This window comes from Echinops telfairi, unplaced genomic scaffold (genome assembly GCF_000313985.2).
Source record: "Echinops telfairi isolate 266 unplaced genomic scaffold, ASM31398v2 ScPeMD7_7458;HRSCAF=8496, whole genome shotgun sequence".
Lineage (NCBI taxonomy): Eukaryota > Metazoa > Chordata > Mammalia > Afrosoricida > Tenrecidae > Echinops > Echinops telfairi.
Window position 1 is genome coordinate 47,324,559 of NW_022111358.1, and position 14,333 is coordinate 47,338,891.

The window sequence follows — 14,333 nt, forward strand, 5'->3', positions numbered from 1 at the left end:
GAAGAATTGATCTGTTTCTGACACGCCCTTTCCCTCTGCATTGCTGTTTTCCGCAAGATTGCGGGGGTGGATTACGTCTACTTTGTCCAGAAGAACGCGCTGAGCTCCCGGGAGCGCACGCTGCACATCGAGGCCCACAACGAGACCTTCTCGAACCGGGTCATCATCAAGGAGCACTGCTGCTACAGCGTGAGTGCCCGCCCGCGACCGTCGTGACCCGGGGGGCAGCCGGCCCGCCTTCCGCAGAGCAGACCGCTCAGCGAGCCAGCGGACACCTCTCCGATTAACGTGTGGTGCTGCCCTCCCTGGCCTCCGGCTCGCACTGTTGGGGCCACCGAGTCAGTTCAACTCACAGGCCCCGTGTCCAAGGGGAGGAAGTAGGACCGGGTCCCGCGCTGTCCGCACTGTCTTGTTGTGCCGAGGCTGTGGTTGTAGCTGCGGTGTCAGTCTCTCCCAGTAAGGCCCCCCCCACCCCCCCGCTTCCCCGCCCTCTCTCAGCTTGGCGTCCTTCCCCAGGGACGGTCTGTCTGGCAGTACGTCCAAAGTACAGAGACTGAGTCCCACCGCCCTCGCCTCTCAGGAGCACTCTGGCTCTACTCCTCTGCGACAAAGCTGTGGTTCTTTGGGTGGCCCTAACTGTGACAAGCGCCTCCATGTCTCCTCGGGCCCCCAGGGACTGCCCTCCGTCACTGTGCACAGAAACCCCTGCCCCCTCCTGACTGGACCCTCTTCCTGCAGTTGTCCCCGCTCCCGTCACTTTGGCAGTAAAATGCACGTGCTCTCCGGGTGGCCATGTGGTTAAGACCCTGGTCAACCATCTTCTGTGCCCTTCGTCAGCGTCCTGGTCAACAGGCTGCTTTCTCTCACGCAGGTTCACCCCGACAATGAAGACTGGACCTGTTTTGAACAGTCTGCGAGCCTGGATATTAAATCTTTCTTTGGCTTTGAAAGCACAGTGGAAAAAATTGCAATGAAGCAGTATACCAGCAACATCAAAAAAGTGAGTCCATGTGGATACGCTCTGGGAGAGGGGCCGGGGTCTCTAAGGCTCGAGGAATGGTGAGCCGGGGCCCTCTGTGCTGGACTTGCTGGGGGAGGGGCAGCGCCTGGCTATCTTGTGGGGCCTGTGGACGGAGGAGGCCTGCTCCTGGCCTAGCTGTGAGGCTGGTCTGTGAGGGTCATGTCCTCTGCCGTGCAGCCTCCGAGCTGTCGTCTGTCCCTGTCGTGGACTCCCCGTGGAAGTGCCTTCGTGGGTTGGCTCCCCAGGGCACAGGGTGGGAGGGACAGCTTTTAGAGCCACAGCGGCCTCGGCTGAACACAAGGCGGCACTCCACAGCTGCCAGCTGCTGTGCAGGCAGAGGATGAAGGTGGCCACTGGCTCCTGCAAAGATGTCCAGTCCCAGGAACCTACAGAGGGGCTCCCTGTTGAGCGGGGATTGGCTCGATGGCCGGGGGCTTGGGTTTCGGGGTATTTGAAAGAGCGTTGACATAAACCCACACGTAATGGCAGAACCATATTTTCACTTTAAAAAACAGACTCACTGCCAGCCAGTCGATTGCTGCTCCCCGAAATCCTACAGGACAGGGTAGAACTGCTTCGCCGGGCTTCTGCCAGTCTCTTTCCGGGGGTTAGAAGGGCCATCTTCCTCCTGCAGAAAGAGCGGCTGCTGTGGCTGTGAGCCGCTGACCTTGCCCTGCGCCCACCACCAGGTCCCTGTGCCTTTGGTTGAGGACCTGGGAAAGCTACTCCCTTGGCCCTTGTGGGCACTGGGCATTCCAGCCTGCTTTCCTCGGTCCCATCTGAGTGGGGCTGGAGAAGCCTGTGGGGCACGGGGCGAGCCGGCACAGGCTCACCCTGACCCGTCCTGGCTGCAGGGCAAGGAGATCATCGAGTACTACCTGCGGCAGCTGGAGGAGGAAGGCATCACCTTTGTGCCCCGCTGGACCCCGCCCGCCCTCACCCCCTCCTTCGAGGCCGCTGCCTCCTGCAGGACGCAGGCAACGTCCACAGCCACCAAGGCCCCCGATGCTGCCCTGGCAGACGCGTTGAGCAGCGAGGCCCTCAGTAACGCCAGCGGGCCCACTGAGCCCGTGGTGGGGACCCCTGACGGTAGGTCTTCATAGAACAAGTCCCAGGGGTGGACGCTCTGTGGTGGGCCCTGACCCTCAATGACCCCGTGCCTGTCAGTGTCCAGCTCTGTGCTTTCCCGGGTGTTTCAGAAGTACCAGTACCTGGGCCTGGCTTCCGAGGCACCTGTGGGTGGGCTTGGCCCTCCAACCTTGTGGCTGACAAGTGAGCACCCTTTGGTGGGTTCCAGCAGGGGGCCGAGCCGTCGCTGGGAGCAGCCCCCCAGGACAGCCACCTAGGTCCATGGCAGGCCCTCTGCTCAGCACGGTGTACATGGTTCCTCTGGGGCAGGAAACGGGTGCGTGAGCCTCTTTTCTATGCGTGTCTACACCTAATGTGTACACACAAACGCACACACACCTCTTCTAGTTAAAAGGAAATGGCCTTCGTAAAAAGTCCAGAAAGCACAAGACAATTACAGCCACCACATGATCTTTCTGTCCTTCTTCTCCGGGTGACCGGGCCTCCAGTTCCCCTTCCTGTCCTGATGTTCTTGCCCGCCACACGGCACATCGTCCGCCAAGTGAGGCCGCTCGAGCCCGGGTCCCATGGTGGGCCAGCCTGCCTCTAGCTGTAGGGAAGGCTGTCGCTCAGCGTCTGAGGGCGGGGACCATGGAGGTGACCGCTGGGCTTGGGGAAGAGGATGGACCAGAAGCAGTGCTGTGTGGCCTCCTCGTCCTCCAGCCGTGGGCACGCTCGCCATGCGTCTGCCTGGTTGTCCGGTCCGTAGCACAGCCTGCCTTCTGTTCCAGACAAGCTAGACGCCGACTACATCAAGCGATACCTGGGCGACCTGACGCCCCTGCAGGAGAGCTGCCTCATCCGACTCCGCCGGTGGCTCCAAGAAACCCACAAGGGCAAGGTCAGCTTCCCTCCACCCCCATCCCCACCCCCTTGCCTGGTCCCCATGGCTGAGCGAGCTTCCGGGCCATGGGATCCGCTGTGGTGGGCTTAGGGGCTGGCCCGTCTGTCGGTGACGAGCTGTGGTCTCAGGTTTGCCGGGAGCAGCACGGCTCTGCTCTGCGTCTGCATGTGCTAGCCTCCCAGCTCGCCCGCCCGAGAACGCTCCCTCCTGCCGTGAAAAGTGTAACGTTTACAGATACATCTCAGGCGCTCCAGAAGCAGGTGCCACGTATGTGCCCAGTACATACGTGTGGTGCGCACACACCAGGGCTTTGGTTTGGAGCTGTGAGAGGAATATTGGTCTCGTGATGAACCCTGTCTCTGTGCTCTTTCATCGAGGCCGGGCGGCTGCCGCCTGCTGCTGGCTGTCCTACCCCCAGAGGGCTGCCTGCGGTCCCTACACCTAGTGAGGGGGTGGGGGCACGGGGTTGGAGCCCAGAGCCCACCATCCTCTAGCGTCTCCAAGCGCTGGGACGGCGTGGGCCTTTCTACATGAGGACGTGCCTACCTTGGTGGCCATGGGCTTCGAGTGAGTCCTCCGGGAGTGGGCGGTGGGCAGACGCCCTTGGTGACCGGCCATGCAGGGGTCATGCTTTTATGAGCATGTGGCCTCAGAGAACAATTCCTGCTCCGGAGACCCTCAGCAGTAGCCTCGGCTTTGGCTTTGACTCAGGGAAGCTGGCCTGCTGACCACTCGTAGTGGGGTCTGGAGATGGGCCCATAGGCGTCCAGCACCCTCATCACTGGCACAGCACACACACAGCCTTCAATTCCTACCGAATCCAAGACTGGCACCTGCCCAGAGACGTGCCCCAGATCTTCCCTCGGGCACAGTTAGAACTGACAAAATAATGGATGCCTTCGCCCCGCCGAGACAGAAGTGCAGTGCTTCCAAGACTGTCCGCACTAACTGCGGACTTTGTAAAGCGGAGTTTTTTCCGGCAGCAGCTCATTTTAACAGCGCAGCTCACTCTCGCTAAGAAGTGGGAGTTGGAAAGTCGTTTCCTTAGCAACCTGTTATTTTCTCCCCTTAGCAACTTGTGACTGCGTGGGGCATCAGCTCTCCAGGGCTGCGCTGGCAGGAGTGCAGGCCACAGGGGCGGGGCTGTAGCAAACAGAAATTTGCTCCTTCACGGTTGATGGAGCAAACTGTTGGCATTCAGGGTGCCAGCCCTCGGGCTTTCTTTCTCTGCCTATTACCTGGGTCTCCTTTCAACATGTGTGGGCAGGGGTCTCCTGGTGAGTCCCATGGCCTCCGTCTTGGCATCAGCCTTCCCTAGCGTCCAGGAGGTCCTCAGCACAGGAGCCCGGGGTCCAAAGGACACCAGAGCTCTGGCTCTTCTTTCTCCGTGGTCGTCAGAGTCTTCCTCCTCCTCTGCTGGCTTCTGTGTCCTTCTGTGTTGTGTCAAATAAAAGGTGCGGCAAGCCACCTGCACGCCCCCACCCCGGGAACCCTCCTAGTATCAGCTCAGGGCTGCGGCCGAGTCGGGGTGTTGCATCCCACCCCCAGCTCCTGCAATCGCTTGGCTGATCACATCAGAGCCCGTCTTGAGACATTAAGTAACAGGATCGTGACCCAGCAGATTGACACATTTAGGGGTGGGGGGTGGGGGGGGCACCATTTGATTCATGGCATTCCTACCCTTTGTCCCTTCAAGGTTAGCATTCAAACGCTCTCACCCTTGATAATAGCCACAAGCCTTAACTCCAGGTCCAGACTCCGCCCTGGAACTTAGTTCCTCCTCATGCGTGACTCCAGACCCCAGCACAGTGGTGGGGCAGGCCAGGCAGGCATGTCCATTTCAGAGGGGAGTTAGAACCCAGCAGGACTGAGGACGTGAGCGTTGGAGGCTGGAAAAGAGCCTACTCTTTCTTGAGAACTGGCCACGTGCTCTGGATTCCAGGTGGAGCCCCTTGGACCCTGGGCTTCTGCTCCACCTTCCAGGCCCTTTGGGACAGCAACTCTGCTCCCTCTTACTTGGGTGGCCCTATTCAGGACCCCACCCCCTTGACCCCTGCAGGCCTCATTCTTCTGCCCCTTGAGTATGGTGGCTAGAAGCCTTTGGCCTTGGACAGCAGCTCTGAACACACATACACACCACCACCACCACCCCTACCCCAACCCCCGACAGCCTCACTGCCTGGAATTGGTGAAGACCTGACACTGAACTAGGAGCTGGGGCCCGCCCTCTGAGTCCCCAGCAGCTGCGGCCTGCCCTTGACGTCCGGTGCTCCTTGTCTCTTCAGCATTGGCCTCCTGCTTCCTTGGGCTGCTTGGGCAGGTCGGCCGTGTCACAGTGCTCCGTAGCTCCGCTCGTAAGTGCCTGAGGCACCCAGTCTACCAGGAGGCCTCCCTCCAGTGTGCTGCCCCTGCAGCCCTGTCCTTGCTGCCTGTGCCAGCTCCCCTCACCAGAATTGCAGCTGGTGCCCAGAGTTCCACCAGCAGGCTCTGCAAGTCAGTCTTGGCGTTTACCATCCGGTGCCTTAGAACTCCCAGTCCCTACCGCTTGCCCAAGCCCGAAACTGCTGCCTCGTTGTAGGGTTCTCAGAGCTGCTGAGACAGACCCACCCCAAATGGACGGTTTTAGCATACGAGTTTCTTCTCACGTGTTAGGAGGCTGAAATCCAAGGTCAGGGCGCAGGCACTAGGGGACGGCTGTCTGTCTCTCGGCTCTGGAGGGAGGAGACCTCTGCCCCCTGGAGCCTCTGTGGGCCAGTGTTGCTCGGAGATGTCCCCGGGTCTAGGAGGTTCTCTGCACAGGGTCCCTGCGTCTGTAAATGCACTCTCAGGCTCTGTCCTCTCAGCTCATGTAAGACGCACCCCAAGGACTCACGTCAGCTTAGGGCTGTGGCCTGAGTAAGGGTTCTGCATCCCACCCCGATCTCCTTAAAACTGACAGGCTGATCACACCCCATCACTTCCTTGGGGGGAGGCGGGAGGTGAAGACCTCACTGCCAAGCCACAGAGAATTGGGCCCAGCCGAGTTGGTCCCGTGCTGGGGTTCGGCCCCCGTTGAGGCACTTCGAGCCGCACCTCTCTTTCTGTAGATCCCCAAAGACGAGCACATCCTTCGTTTCTTGCGGGCTCGGGATTTCAACATCGACAAAGCCAGGGAGGTCATGTGCCAGTCGCTGACCTGGAGGAAGCAGCACCAAGTAGACTATATTCTGGACACCTGGAACCCCCCGCAGGTCCTGCAGGATTACTACGCAGGTGGCTGGCACCACCACGACAAAGGTGAGCATGCTCGGGACTCCCTGCCCCCATCACCTGCAGTACCACACTCAGACTCTGCACCACTGCAGGAGATGCTGCCCCACCCTAGGCACACCCTGTTTTCCAGTTCAGAGCGTGACTGGATAGAGTGGGCCAGGGAAGGAGGACCCTGTGGTTAGTGCAGGGCTGCAAGCCCTTCCCCCAGGGCACAGGTTCCCCCACAGGGCAGGGCAGGAGGGAGCCCCTTACAGGAGCATTGCTCTGCTCCCAAGGGCAGGAGGGGCTTTGACTTCAGGATCATAAGCTGGTGGCCCTGAGGCTTTTGTTTTGGCTTTGCTGCTGAACTTGATTGTCTCCCGTCCTACCCTCGCTCCACCACCCCACCACCACCCTACCCCCCGCAGATGGACGTCCCCTGTACGTCCTGCGTCTGGGACAGATGGACACCAAAGGCCTGGTGCGTGCGCTCGGCGAGGAGGCCCTGCTGCGCTACGTGAGTGCCTCCTGGGGACCCGTGGATCTGGGTGCGTGCTCTGGGAGCCGGAGGCTGAGAGTCTTAGACAGGAGGGATTGGCTGTGTCAGATGGAAGGTTTCCCCGTAAATGACGCCCGTGGGCGCAAGTTTGTCCGCTGTGCACGGGATCTCTGGCCTTGTTTAAGGTAAAGACGTCCTGGTGGGCCCATTGTCAGGAGATGGGCTCAGCCTGGTTAGCAGGCAGGATGACGGGACTGTGCGGACTGAGCAGCGGGCCCCTAGTGCATTGCTCCAAGCCACCCACAGCCATGCTGTGACCCGGCGCACAGGCGGAGGTCAAAGTCATGCATTTGCCCTGAGCAACCAACCAGCCCACTGGCTTCCAGTCCCTTCTGACACATCCTTTTCCTGGTGGTTTTGAACCGCTGACGTGGCAGTTAGCAGCCCACCCCCAGCCCTCAGCGACCCCAGAGCATCTTTGTCGCAAGAGCACCAGCGTCAGTGCCAGAAAGGGGAGCGCTGTGAGTGTCCGTGGGCAGGGCGTCCAGAGCTGCATGTGCCCACGCTGCGGGCGGTAGCAGCTGCTGAGAGTGGACTGGACGTGTGCACAGGCAGGAAGGGGGATGCAGGCCCAGGTGATGGGGAGGAGAGGTGCAGGGTGGGAACAGGTGTCTCGTGCACACCGCTGTGAGTGTCGGAGTGAGCATGGGACCCGCAGAGGCTGGGGGCCGTGTCCCCTCTGCTGGTCTGATAGTGTCGGACACTTCCTTCTGCCCATCTGTTCTGTGGACAATAGCTCAGACCAACGCATCTTGCTGGTTCATTGAACTTCTTATTGTCACACAGCGACCTGACCTTCCCTCGCCGTTTCCGGGTCGGGAGTCCCTTCTGGTCTGAGGATAGCCAGGCCAGCTTCCTGGAAAGGAGGCCATGGCAGCGCAGTGGCTGAGCCCTGAGCCAGGTTCCCAATGGATTTGGCCAGCTGGTTCCTCCAGAAAAACAGTGTCTGGACACGCCCTCCCCACCCCCCACACACACCCCACAGTGAGAAGCCTTTGCCTGCCCGCCCAGGCGCGGCACACCGTGGCTCTTGGGCCACATGCAGCTTTTTCACTCCAGATACGTGGCTCTGAAAACTGGAAGAGTCTTAAAGACAGGGTGTGATTTAGATAATGGTGGTTTCACTTGAATGTGCAAATATACATATTTTTACATCTGTTAGCTCAGTTTTACAAGAATGCTGGACTAACTTTAACTTGTGAGGGGCAGGACTGTCCCCTCTGTCTCTAGCGTCTGCTGACCCCGGGTTGGCCGTCCTCAGGGTAAAGTGTAGGGTGCGCTCGGCTGCCGAGCTGAGGGGCTGGCTGTTGAGCCCACAGCCGCTCTGTGGAGGAAAGGCCTGGCTGTCTTTTTTTGTAAGGAGCGGCCGTTGCCTGGGCCTCTGCTTCTGCTGGGTGGCCCTGCGTGGTGAGGACCACCCTCGGGGATTCCCCGGTGCAGGCTTCACTGGCTTCACGGCTTCACCAGAAGCAGACCTGAGGTCATGCGTGCCGTGCGCCACACGCGACTCCAGAACATCCTGCGGCCATAGCTGCAGGGCAGCTGTACGTATTTAAGAGTGTTTGAAGGCAACACGGGGGTCCTGCTAGGAGGCGTCTGGCAGGCAGAGTGTGCCCTCTCAGGCTGATGCTGGGCGTGGGAGGGCCTCTATCATGCCTGCCCATCTCCCAGCTGGCCACCACTGCAGGGGTCTGGCCGCATGTCCTGACGCGAGCAGGGTGTCCGCCCCTCATGGTCTCCGCAGCGGGGACACCGACTTCCTTTCCCGAGAGCGTGCTGTGTGGTGTCTGCTCTGTGGCGGCTGCTGCGGGTGGGTCGTGGCCGTGGGGCCTGATGCGGTCTGCTCACCCTCCAGGTTCTCTCGGTCAACGAGGAGGGGCTGCGGCGCTGTGAGGAGAACACCAAAGTCTTCGGCCGGCCTATCAGGTAGTCCAGTCTGCCCACCGCCACAAGGAGAGCCGGCCAGGGGCCCAGATCTGCCCTGACCCTTTCCCAGAAAGTCGGGGGAGGGCGCAGTGCCCAAAACTGGCCTGCCCATGCAGCTGACTGCATGCTTCTCGGGGCCCAGGCTGCAGTTTCCTGCAGACTAGGCAGGGTGTGCACGCACACGCGCGCACATACACATACACTCGCAGCAGAGAGGAACCAGGCTCCTGACGGGGCGGTATAGAAATGGCAGCCCAGGGAGGTGAGCAGTGGGAGGGTCATGTCCACTCTGAGGCCCAGGCTCCACAGAGAAGTGGAGGCAGCACCTGCAGCCCAGGCTCCGTCGGGGTGTCTCAGCAGTGGCAGCCTGTTCTGGCAGCAGAGACCAGCGCGGCTTGACCGTGTCAGTCAGTCACACAGTGTGGTGATGGGCCGGCTCAGTGGGAAGGACAGCACACTCCCCCACTGCTGGGTCACCGAGCGCCTCCCTGGGGCTGCCCGGGAGCCGTTGGCTGCCCTGAGCCCCAGTGACTGGCCTGGTGGATGGTGAGGGCAGGTGGACACAGGCGACCTCATGTCATGCCCTGAGTGATGCCCGCACCCCCCTACAGCGCCTGGACCTGCCTGGTGGATCTGGAGGGGCTGAACATGCGCCACCTGTGGCGGCCCGGAGTCAAAGCCCTGCTGCGTATCATTGAGGTGGTGGAGGCCAACTACCCCGAGACGCTGGGCCGCCTGCTCATCCTGCGCGCCCCCCGGGTCTTCCCTGTGCTCTGGACCCTGGTGCGTGCCCCTGGGCATCCCTCACCCCATTGAGGCCTCACGCCACCACCCTCCCCGTCTGCCCTGTGCTCTGGACCCTGGTGCGTGCCCCTGGGCATCCCTCACCCCATTGAGGCCTCACGCCACCACCCTCCCCGTCTGCCCCGTGCTCTGGACCCTGGTGCGTGCCCCTGGGCATCCCTCACCCCATTGAGGCCTCACGCCGCCACCCTCCCCGTCTGCCCTGGGTTTTGGACCCTGATTCATGCCCCTGGGTGCTCCCTGGGGTCTCCCGCTTGGACCTGGTATGTACCCATACCGTGGGTAGTGACAGTGCGCACCTTCCCGTGAGTGCATGTCACCATAGGGGCCCTGGTGGCACAGTGGTTAAGCGCTGAGCGATGAAGGAAAGATTGACAGTTTGAGCCCCCCAGCAGCTCTGGGAGATAACCCTAGGGATCGGGCCCATAGCCAGCCGTCTCGGGGACCCCCAGGGCAGGCCCGCTCCGCCCTGTAGGGTCAACTCCGCAGCACAGCCCCAGCACACCTTAACCAAACCCAAGCATGGCCTGCCAGTGCACCGCCGCCCAGGGGACTGCAGCTCAGAGCGACCTGGGTAAAGATGGAAGGACGTTAGCGGCAATGAGGAGCCCTGGTGGCCTAGTGGTTACACGCTGGGCTGCTAGCATCGAGGTCAGCAGTTCAAAACCAGGAGCAGCTCCTTGGGAGAAAGACAGGGCTTTCTACTCCTGTCAAGAGTTACGGTCTCAGAAACCCACAGGTTTCTCCCTGCAGTTCTCCCCTGTCCTGCAGGGTGTTTGTGAGTCGCATTGACTCCGTGGTGGTGGATAAAATGTGGCAGAAACCGCGTGTTCTGCATTCTTGTTGCACACATGGGCTTTTGGTAGGATGTTGTGAGTGCCCTCCTTAGCCTTCCGCCCCTGTCTGGGAGAGATGCCTTCCAGGACCAGAGGCCCCTGGAACCCCTCCCCAGCCCTCAGCCGTCTCTCTGCCCGGCTCCAGGTCAGCCCGTTCATCGACGACAACACCAGGAGGAAGTTCCTGATCTACGCAGGGAACGACTACCAGGGCCCCGGCGGACTGCTGGACTACATCGACAAGGAGATCATCCCCGACTTCCTGAGCGGGGAGTGCATGGTGCGGCCGGGCAGGGAGAGCACAGGTCTTGGGCTCAGCTCCCTCTGTTGCCCCCGGCCAGGCACTGAGTCGAGCTTGTTTGCATTTCCAGTGTGAGGTGCCAGAGGGCGGGCTGGTCCCCAAGTCTCTGTACCGGACCGCCGAGGAGCTGGAGAATGAGGACCTGAAGCTCTGGACTGAAACCATCTACCAGTCGGCCAGCGTCTTCAAGGGGGCCCCACACGAGGTACGCCTGCCTCCGTGGCGGCCTGCACACCCTGCATGCCTCCGAGGCTAGGAACTGCCTGTAGTGAACGGTGGGCCTTGTGCGCCAAGGGTCTGCCCCCGCCCATCTGCCCTGGCTGGGCCGAGGGGCCTCTGAGCCAGCCTCCTCAGCCCTTTCCCTGGCTTGGGGTTAGTTATTTCTGCTTACGGGCCTGCCCTTCTCTCTGCCCCCAGGAAGCACAGGGAGGGCAGCAGGCCCAGTGGTCCCTGTGACCGGCCGGCTGCCCGCCTGGGCCCTGAGGTAGGGCATGGCCCGGTGTTGTTGCCGATGGTGCTTCTGCAGTGAGGATGTGGCCTGGCTGGGCTGCCTGGTGCTCAACCTACTGCCTTGAGAGCCAGCAGCTGCCAGGTCCCCACTCCTGGCACAGCCGAGCCAGTGGCTGGGCTGAGAGAGAGGGGACACTGCCGCCACAGTTGACATAAGTAGAGGCAAGATAAGTGCCTCATTTATAAATCCCAGAGGGAGCCTCGGTGGGCCACCGTGCCACTCCAGAGAGATACCCTGCCCACACTCTTACTGCAGGTGGGACACTCCTGTCCCCACTCTATAACTGCAGGAGGGACACTCCTCTCCTCACTCTTAACTGCGGGAGGGACACTCCTGTCCCCACTGTTACTTTTGGCGGGACATGGGGCAGGATAGGGGTGGGAGTCCGACTTCCAGAGCCTTGCTTCTAACTCTCCCATCTGACCTGTGCCTGGAGTTGAGTTGACGCCACAGGGTGTCGGTTGGGGGTCAAGGAGCACACGTGGTGTCGGGCATGCACTGAAGTCGCGGCGGTGCGGCAGGGGGTCCCTTGGCCAGAGAGAGTAGCCATGTTGTCATGAGACCCCGTAGCCCCTGGAAGAGGAGCGAGGCCAGCAGAGCAGGGACAGCCGCCTGGAACGTTGTCAGAGGGGTCTCAGCTTTCTCACGCCTCTCGCACAGTCGTTGGCCCCTGGGAGCCTCCGGCAGGGGACACTGAGAGCTTAGGTCTGCCTCTGCCAGGAGCCGGGCTCGAGGGCACTGCCAAGCCCCGCAGCCTCCAGGGATGGTGTGCACACGTGGGTGGCGGCGGCACTGGGCAGAGCAGGGGTAGCCAGGGCTACGGGGCAGATGGAAGGCCTGACTGGCGGGATACTGACCACTGGCCTGCTGACCGGGCCCCTGTCTCCAGATTCTTGTGCAGATTGTGGACGCCTCGTCTGTCATCACCTGGGACTTCGACGTGTGCAAAGGGGACATCGTCTTTAATCTCTACCACTCCAAGAGGTCGCCCCAGCCGCCCAAGCGGGACTCTCTGGCTGCCCACAGCATCAGCTCGCCCGGCGGGGACAACGTGCAGCTCATAGACAAGCTCTGGCAGCTGGGCCGTGACTACAGCATGGTGGAGTCCCCGCTCATCTGCAGAGAGGGCGAGAGTGTGCAGGTGAGGTGCCTGCGGGCCCCCAGCGCTTGGTGCTGGTCCTTGCAGCTGCTCCAGAAGCGCCCGCCTGGAGGGGTCACCATCGGGCTCAAGACAGACCTGCCCCAGGGCCTCCACGGCCAGAATGAGGACGCAGGTGCCCTGCAGACTGGCGCCCTGTTGTCCACGTGCTCCTCGCCTGAGCCCCCAGAATGTCCCTGGAGGGGATGTGTCCCCTGAGGTTGGCGGGTCCTCGCTGGGTCCTCAGAGCGGCACCCAGCCTCGGGGAGCAAGCGTGCTCCCCACTGGCTCTAGGGACAGAGGGACACTGCTTCTGCGAGAGGCCCCAGGCCCGGCACTCAGCCGTGTCTCCTGCAGGGCTCACACGTGACTCGGTGGCCTGGCTTCTACATCCTGCAGTGGCGCTTCCACAGCATGCCTGCCTGTGCCGCCACCAACCTGCCAAGAGTGGACGACGTGCTGGCCTCACTGCAGGTGTCCTCGCACAAGTGCAAGGTCATGTACTACACGGAGGTCATCGGCTCGGAGGACTTCCGGTACGTGCTTGGGGGCGAGGGGGGATGACAGCATGGGGCCCCTCGCTGGCCTGTGCTGGCACAAGTGGTGGGAGGGCGACGGGCTCTGTGGAAGGCAGGGAGCCCTTCCCCATGGCGTCTGCGTCGAGCCACCACGGCAAGGGGGCACAGGTTGTCTCCGAGGCCGTGGGGGTGGGCTGACCCTCCCGGTTGTTTCAGGGGCTCCATGACCAGCCTAGAGTCCAGCCACAGTGGGTTCTCGCAGCTGAGCGCGGCCACCACCTCATCCAGCCAGTCCCACTCCAGCTCCATGGTCTCCAGGTAGTGATGCAGCGAGGCCGCTCAGGGCGGGCCGGTGGGAGGCTCCCACTGCGCCTCAGGTAGCACGCCCGCTCTCGGTGGTGCCCTGGCCATCGTGACCTGAGACGGCCTCCCAGGAGGTTCTCACTCCAGCCCGACTCACGTGATAGCCATAGATCCGTGTCCCGTGGGCACGAGACCCAGCAGCAGGAAGGCTCCCTGAGAGAAGACTTAGTTTACGGACCCCGGCAGAGGCCCTCGGTCTCACCTTTTGATGCAAAAAATTTTCCAAGCAAAACTCCACCAATTGTTTGATTGTCCAGTAGCGAGGGGCCCTCGCACCCTGCTCCAAGAGGGGCCCACCTGCTCACGGGGAGTGGAAGCCAGCCCACGAGCTGTGCCCGCCTTCACCCGCCCCTGCTGCTCAAGACCTTCGCTGGACTCTGGCCCGGCCCCCGGGGCGGCGCAGAAGGCGCCCCAGGACTTGGAAGAGAACAGAGGGCGGGCTGGTCCCCAAGTCTCTGTACCGGACCGCCGAGGAGCTGGAGAATGAGGACCCACAGCGACCTGACCTTCCCTCGCCGTTTCCGGGTCGGGAGTCCCTTCTGGTCTGAGGATAGCCAGGCCAGCTTCCTGGAAAGGAGGCCATGGCAGCGCAGTGGCTGAGCCCTGAGCCAGGTTCCCAATGGATTTGGCCAGCTGGTTCCTCCAGAAAAACAGTGTCTGGACACGCCCTCCCCACCCCCCACACACACCCCACAGTGAGAAGCCTTTGCCTGCCCGCCCAGGCGCGGCACACCGTGGCTCTTGGGCCACATGCAGCTTTTTCACTCCAGATACGTGGCTCTGAAAACTGGAAGAGTCTTAAAGACAGGGTGTGATTTAGATAATGGTGGTTTCACTTGAATGTGCAAATATACATATTTTTACATCTGTTAGCTCAGTTTTACAAGAATGCTGGACTAACTTTAACTTGTGAGGGGCAGGACTGTCCCCTCTGTCTCTAGCGTCTGCTGACCCCGGGTTGGCCGTCCTCAGGGTAAAGTGTAGGGTGCGCTCGGCTGCCGAGCTGAGGGGCTGGCTGTTGAGCCCACAGCCGCTCTGTGGAGGAAAGGCCTGGCTGTCTTTTTTTGTAAGGAGCGGCCGTTGCCTGGGCCTCTGCTTCTGCTGGGTGGCCCTGCGTGGTGAGGACCACCCTCGGGGATTCCCCGGTGCAGGC

At 61.6% G+C, this 14,333-nt stretch overlaps 1 protein-coding gene across 1 annotated transcript in view; it reads left to right on the plus strand.

The window, feature by feature from the left end:
* The window catches only part of SEC14L1 (SEC14 like lipid binding 1), a 34,031-nt gene that overhangs the window by 17,858 nt on the left and 1,840 nt on the right, over nucleotides 1-14,333 (plus strand). Inside the window, exons 3-15 of the mRNA XM_004709122.2 lie at nucleotides 58-189; nucleotides 872-1,000; nucleotides 1,876-2,110; nucleotides 2,881-2,990; nucleotides 6,080-6,269; nucleotides 6,653-6,741; nucleotides 8,639-8,709; nucleotides 9,321-9,492; nucleotides 10,495-10,629; nucleotides 10,721-10,855; nucleotides 12,051-12,302; nucleotides 12,657-12,835; nucleotides 13,034-13,135. Of these exons, the coding sequence (XP_004709179.2) occupies nucleotides 58-189; nucleotides 872-1,000; nucleotides 1,876-2,110; nucleotides 2,881-2,990; nucleotides 6,080-6,269; nucleotides 6,653-6,741; nucleotides 8,639-8,709; nucleotides 9,321-9,492; nucleotides 10,495-10,629; nucleotides 10,721-10,855; nucleotides 12,051-12,302; nucleotides 12,657-12,835; nucleotides 13,034-13,135 (1,931 nt within the window). The remainder of the gene's footprint in view (nucleotides 1-57; nucleotides 190-871; nucleotides 1,001-1,875; nucleotides 2,111-2,880; nucleotides 2,991-6,079; nucleotides 6,270-6,652; nucleotides 6,742-8,638; nucleotides 8,710-9,320; nucleotides 9,493-10,494; nucleotides 10,630-10,720; nucleotides 10,856-12,050; nucleotides 12,303-12,656; nucleotides 12,836-13,033; nucleotides 13,136-14,333) is intronic.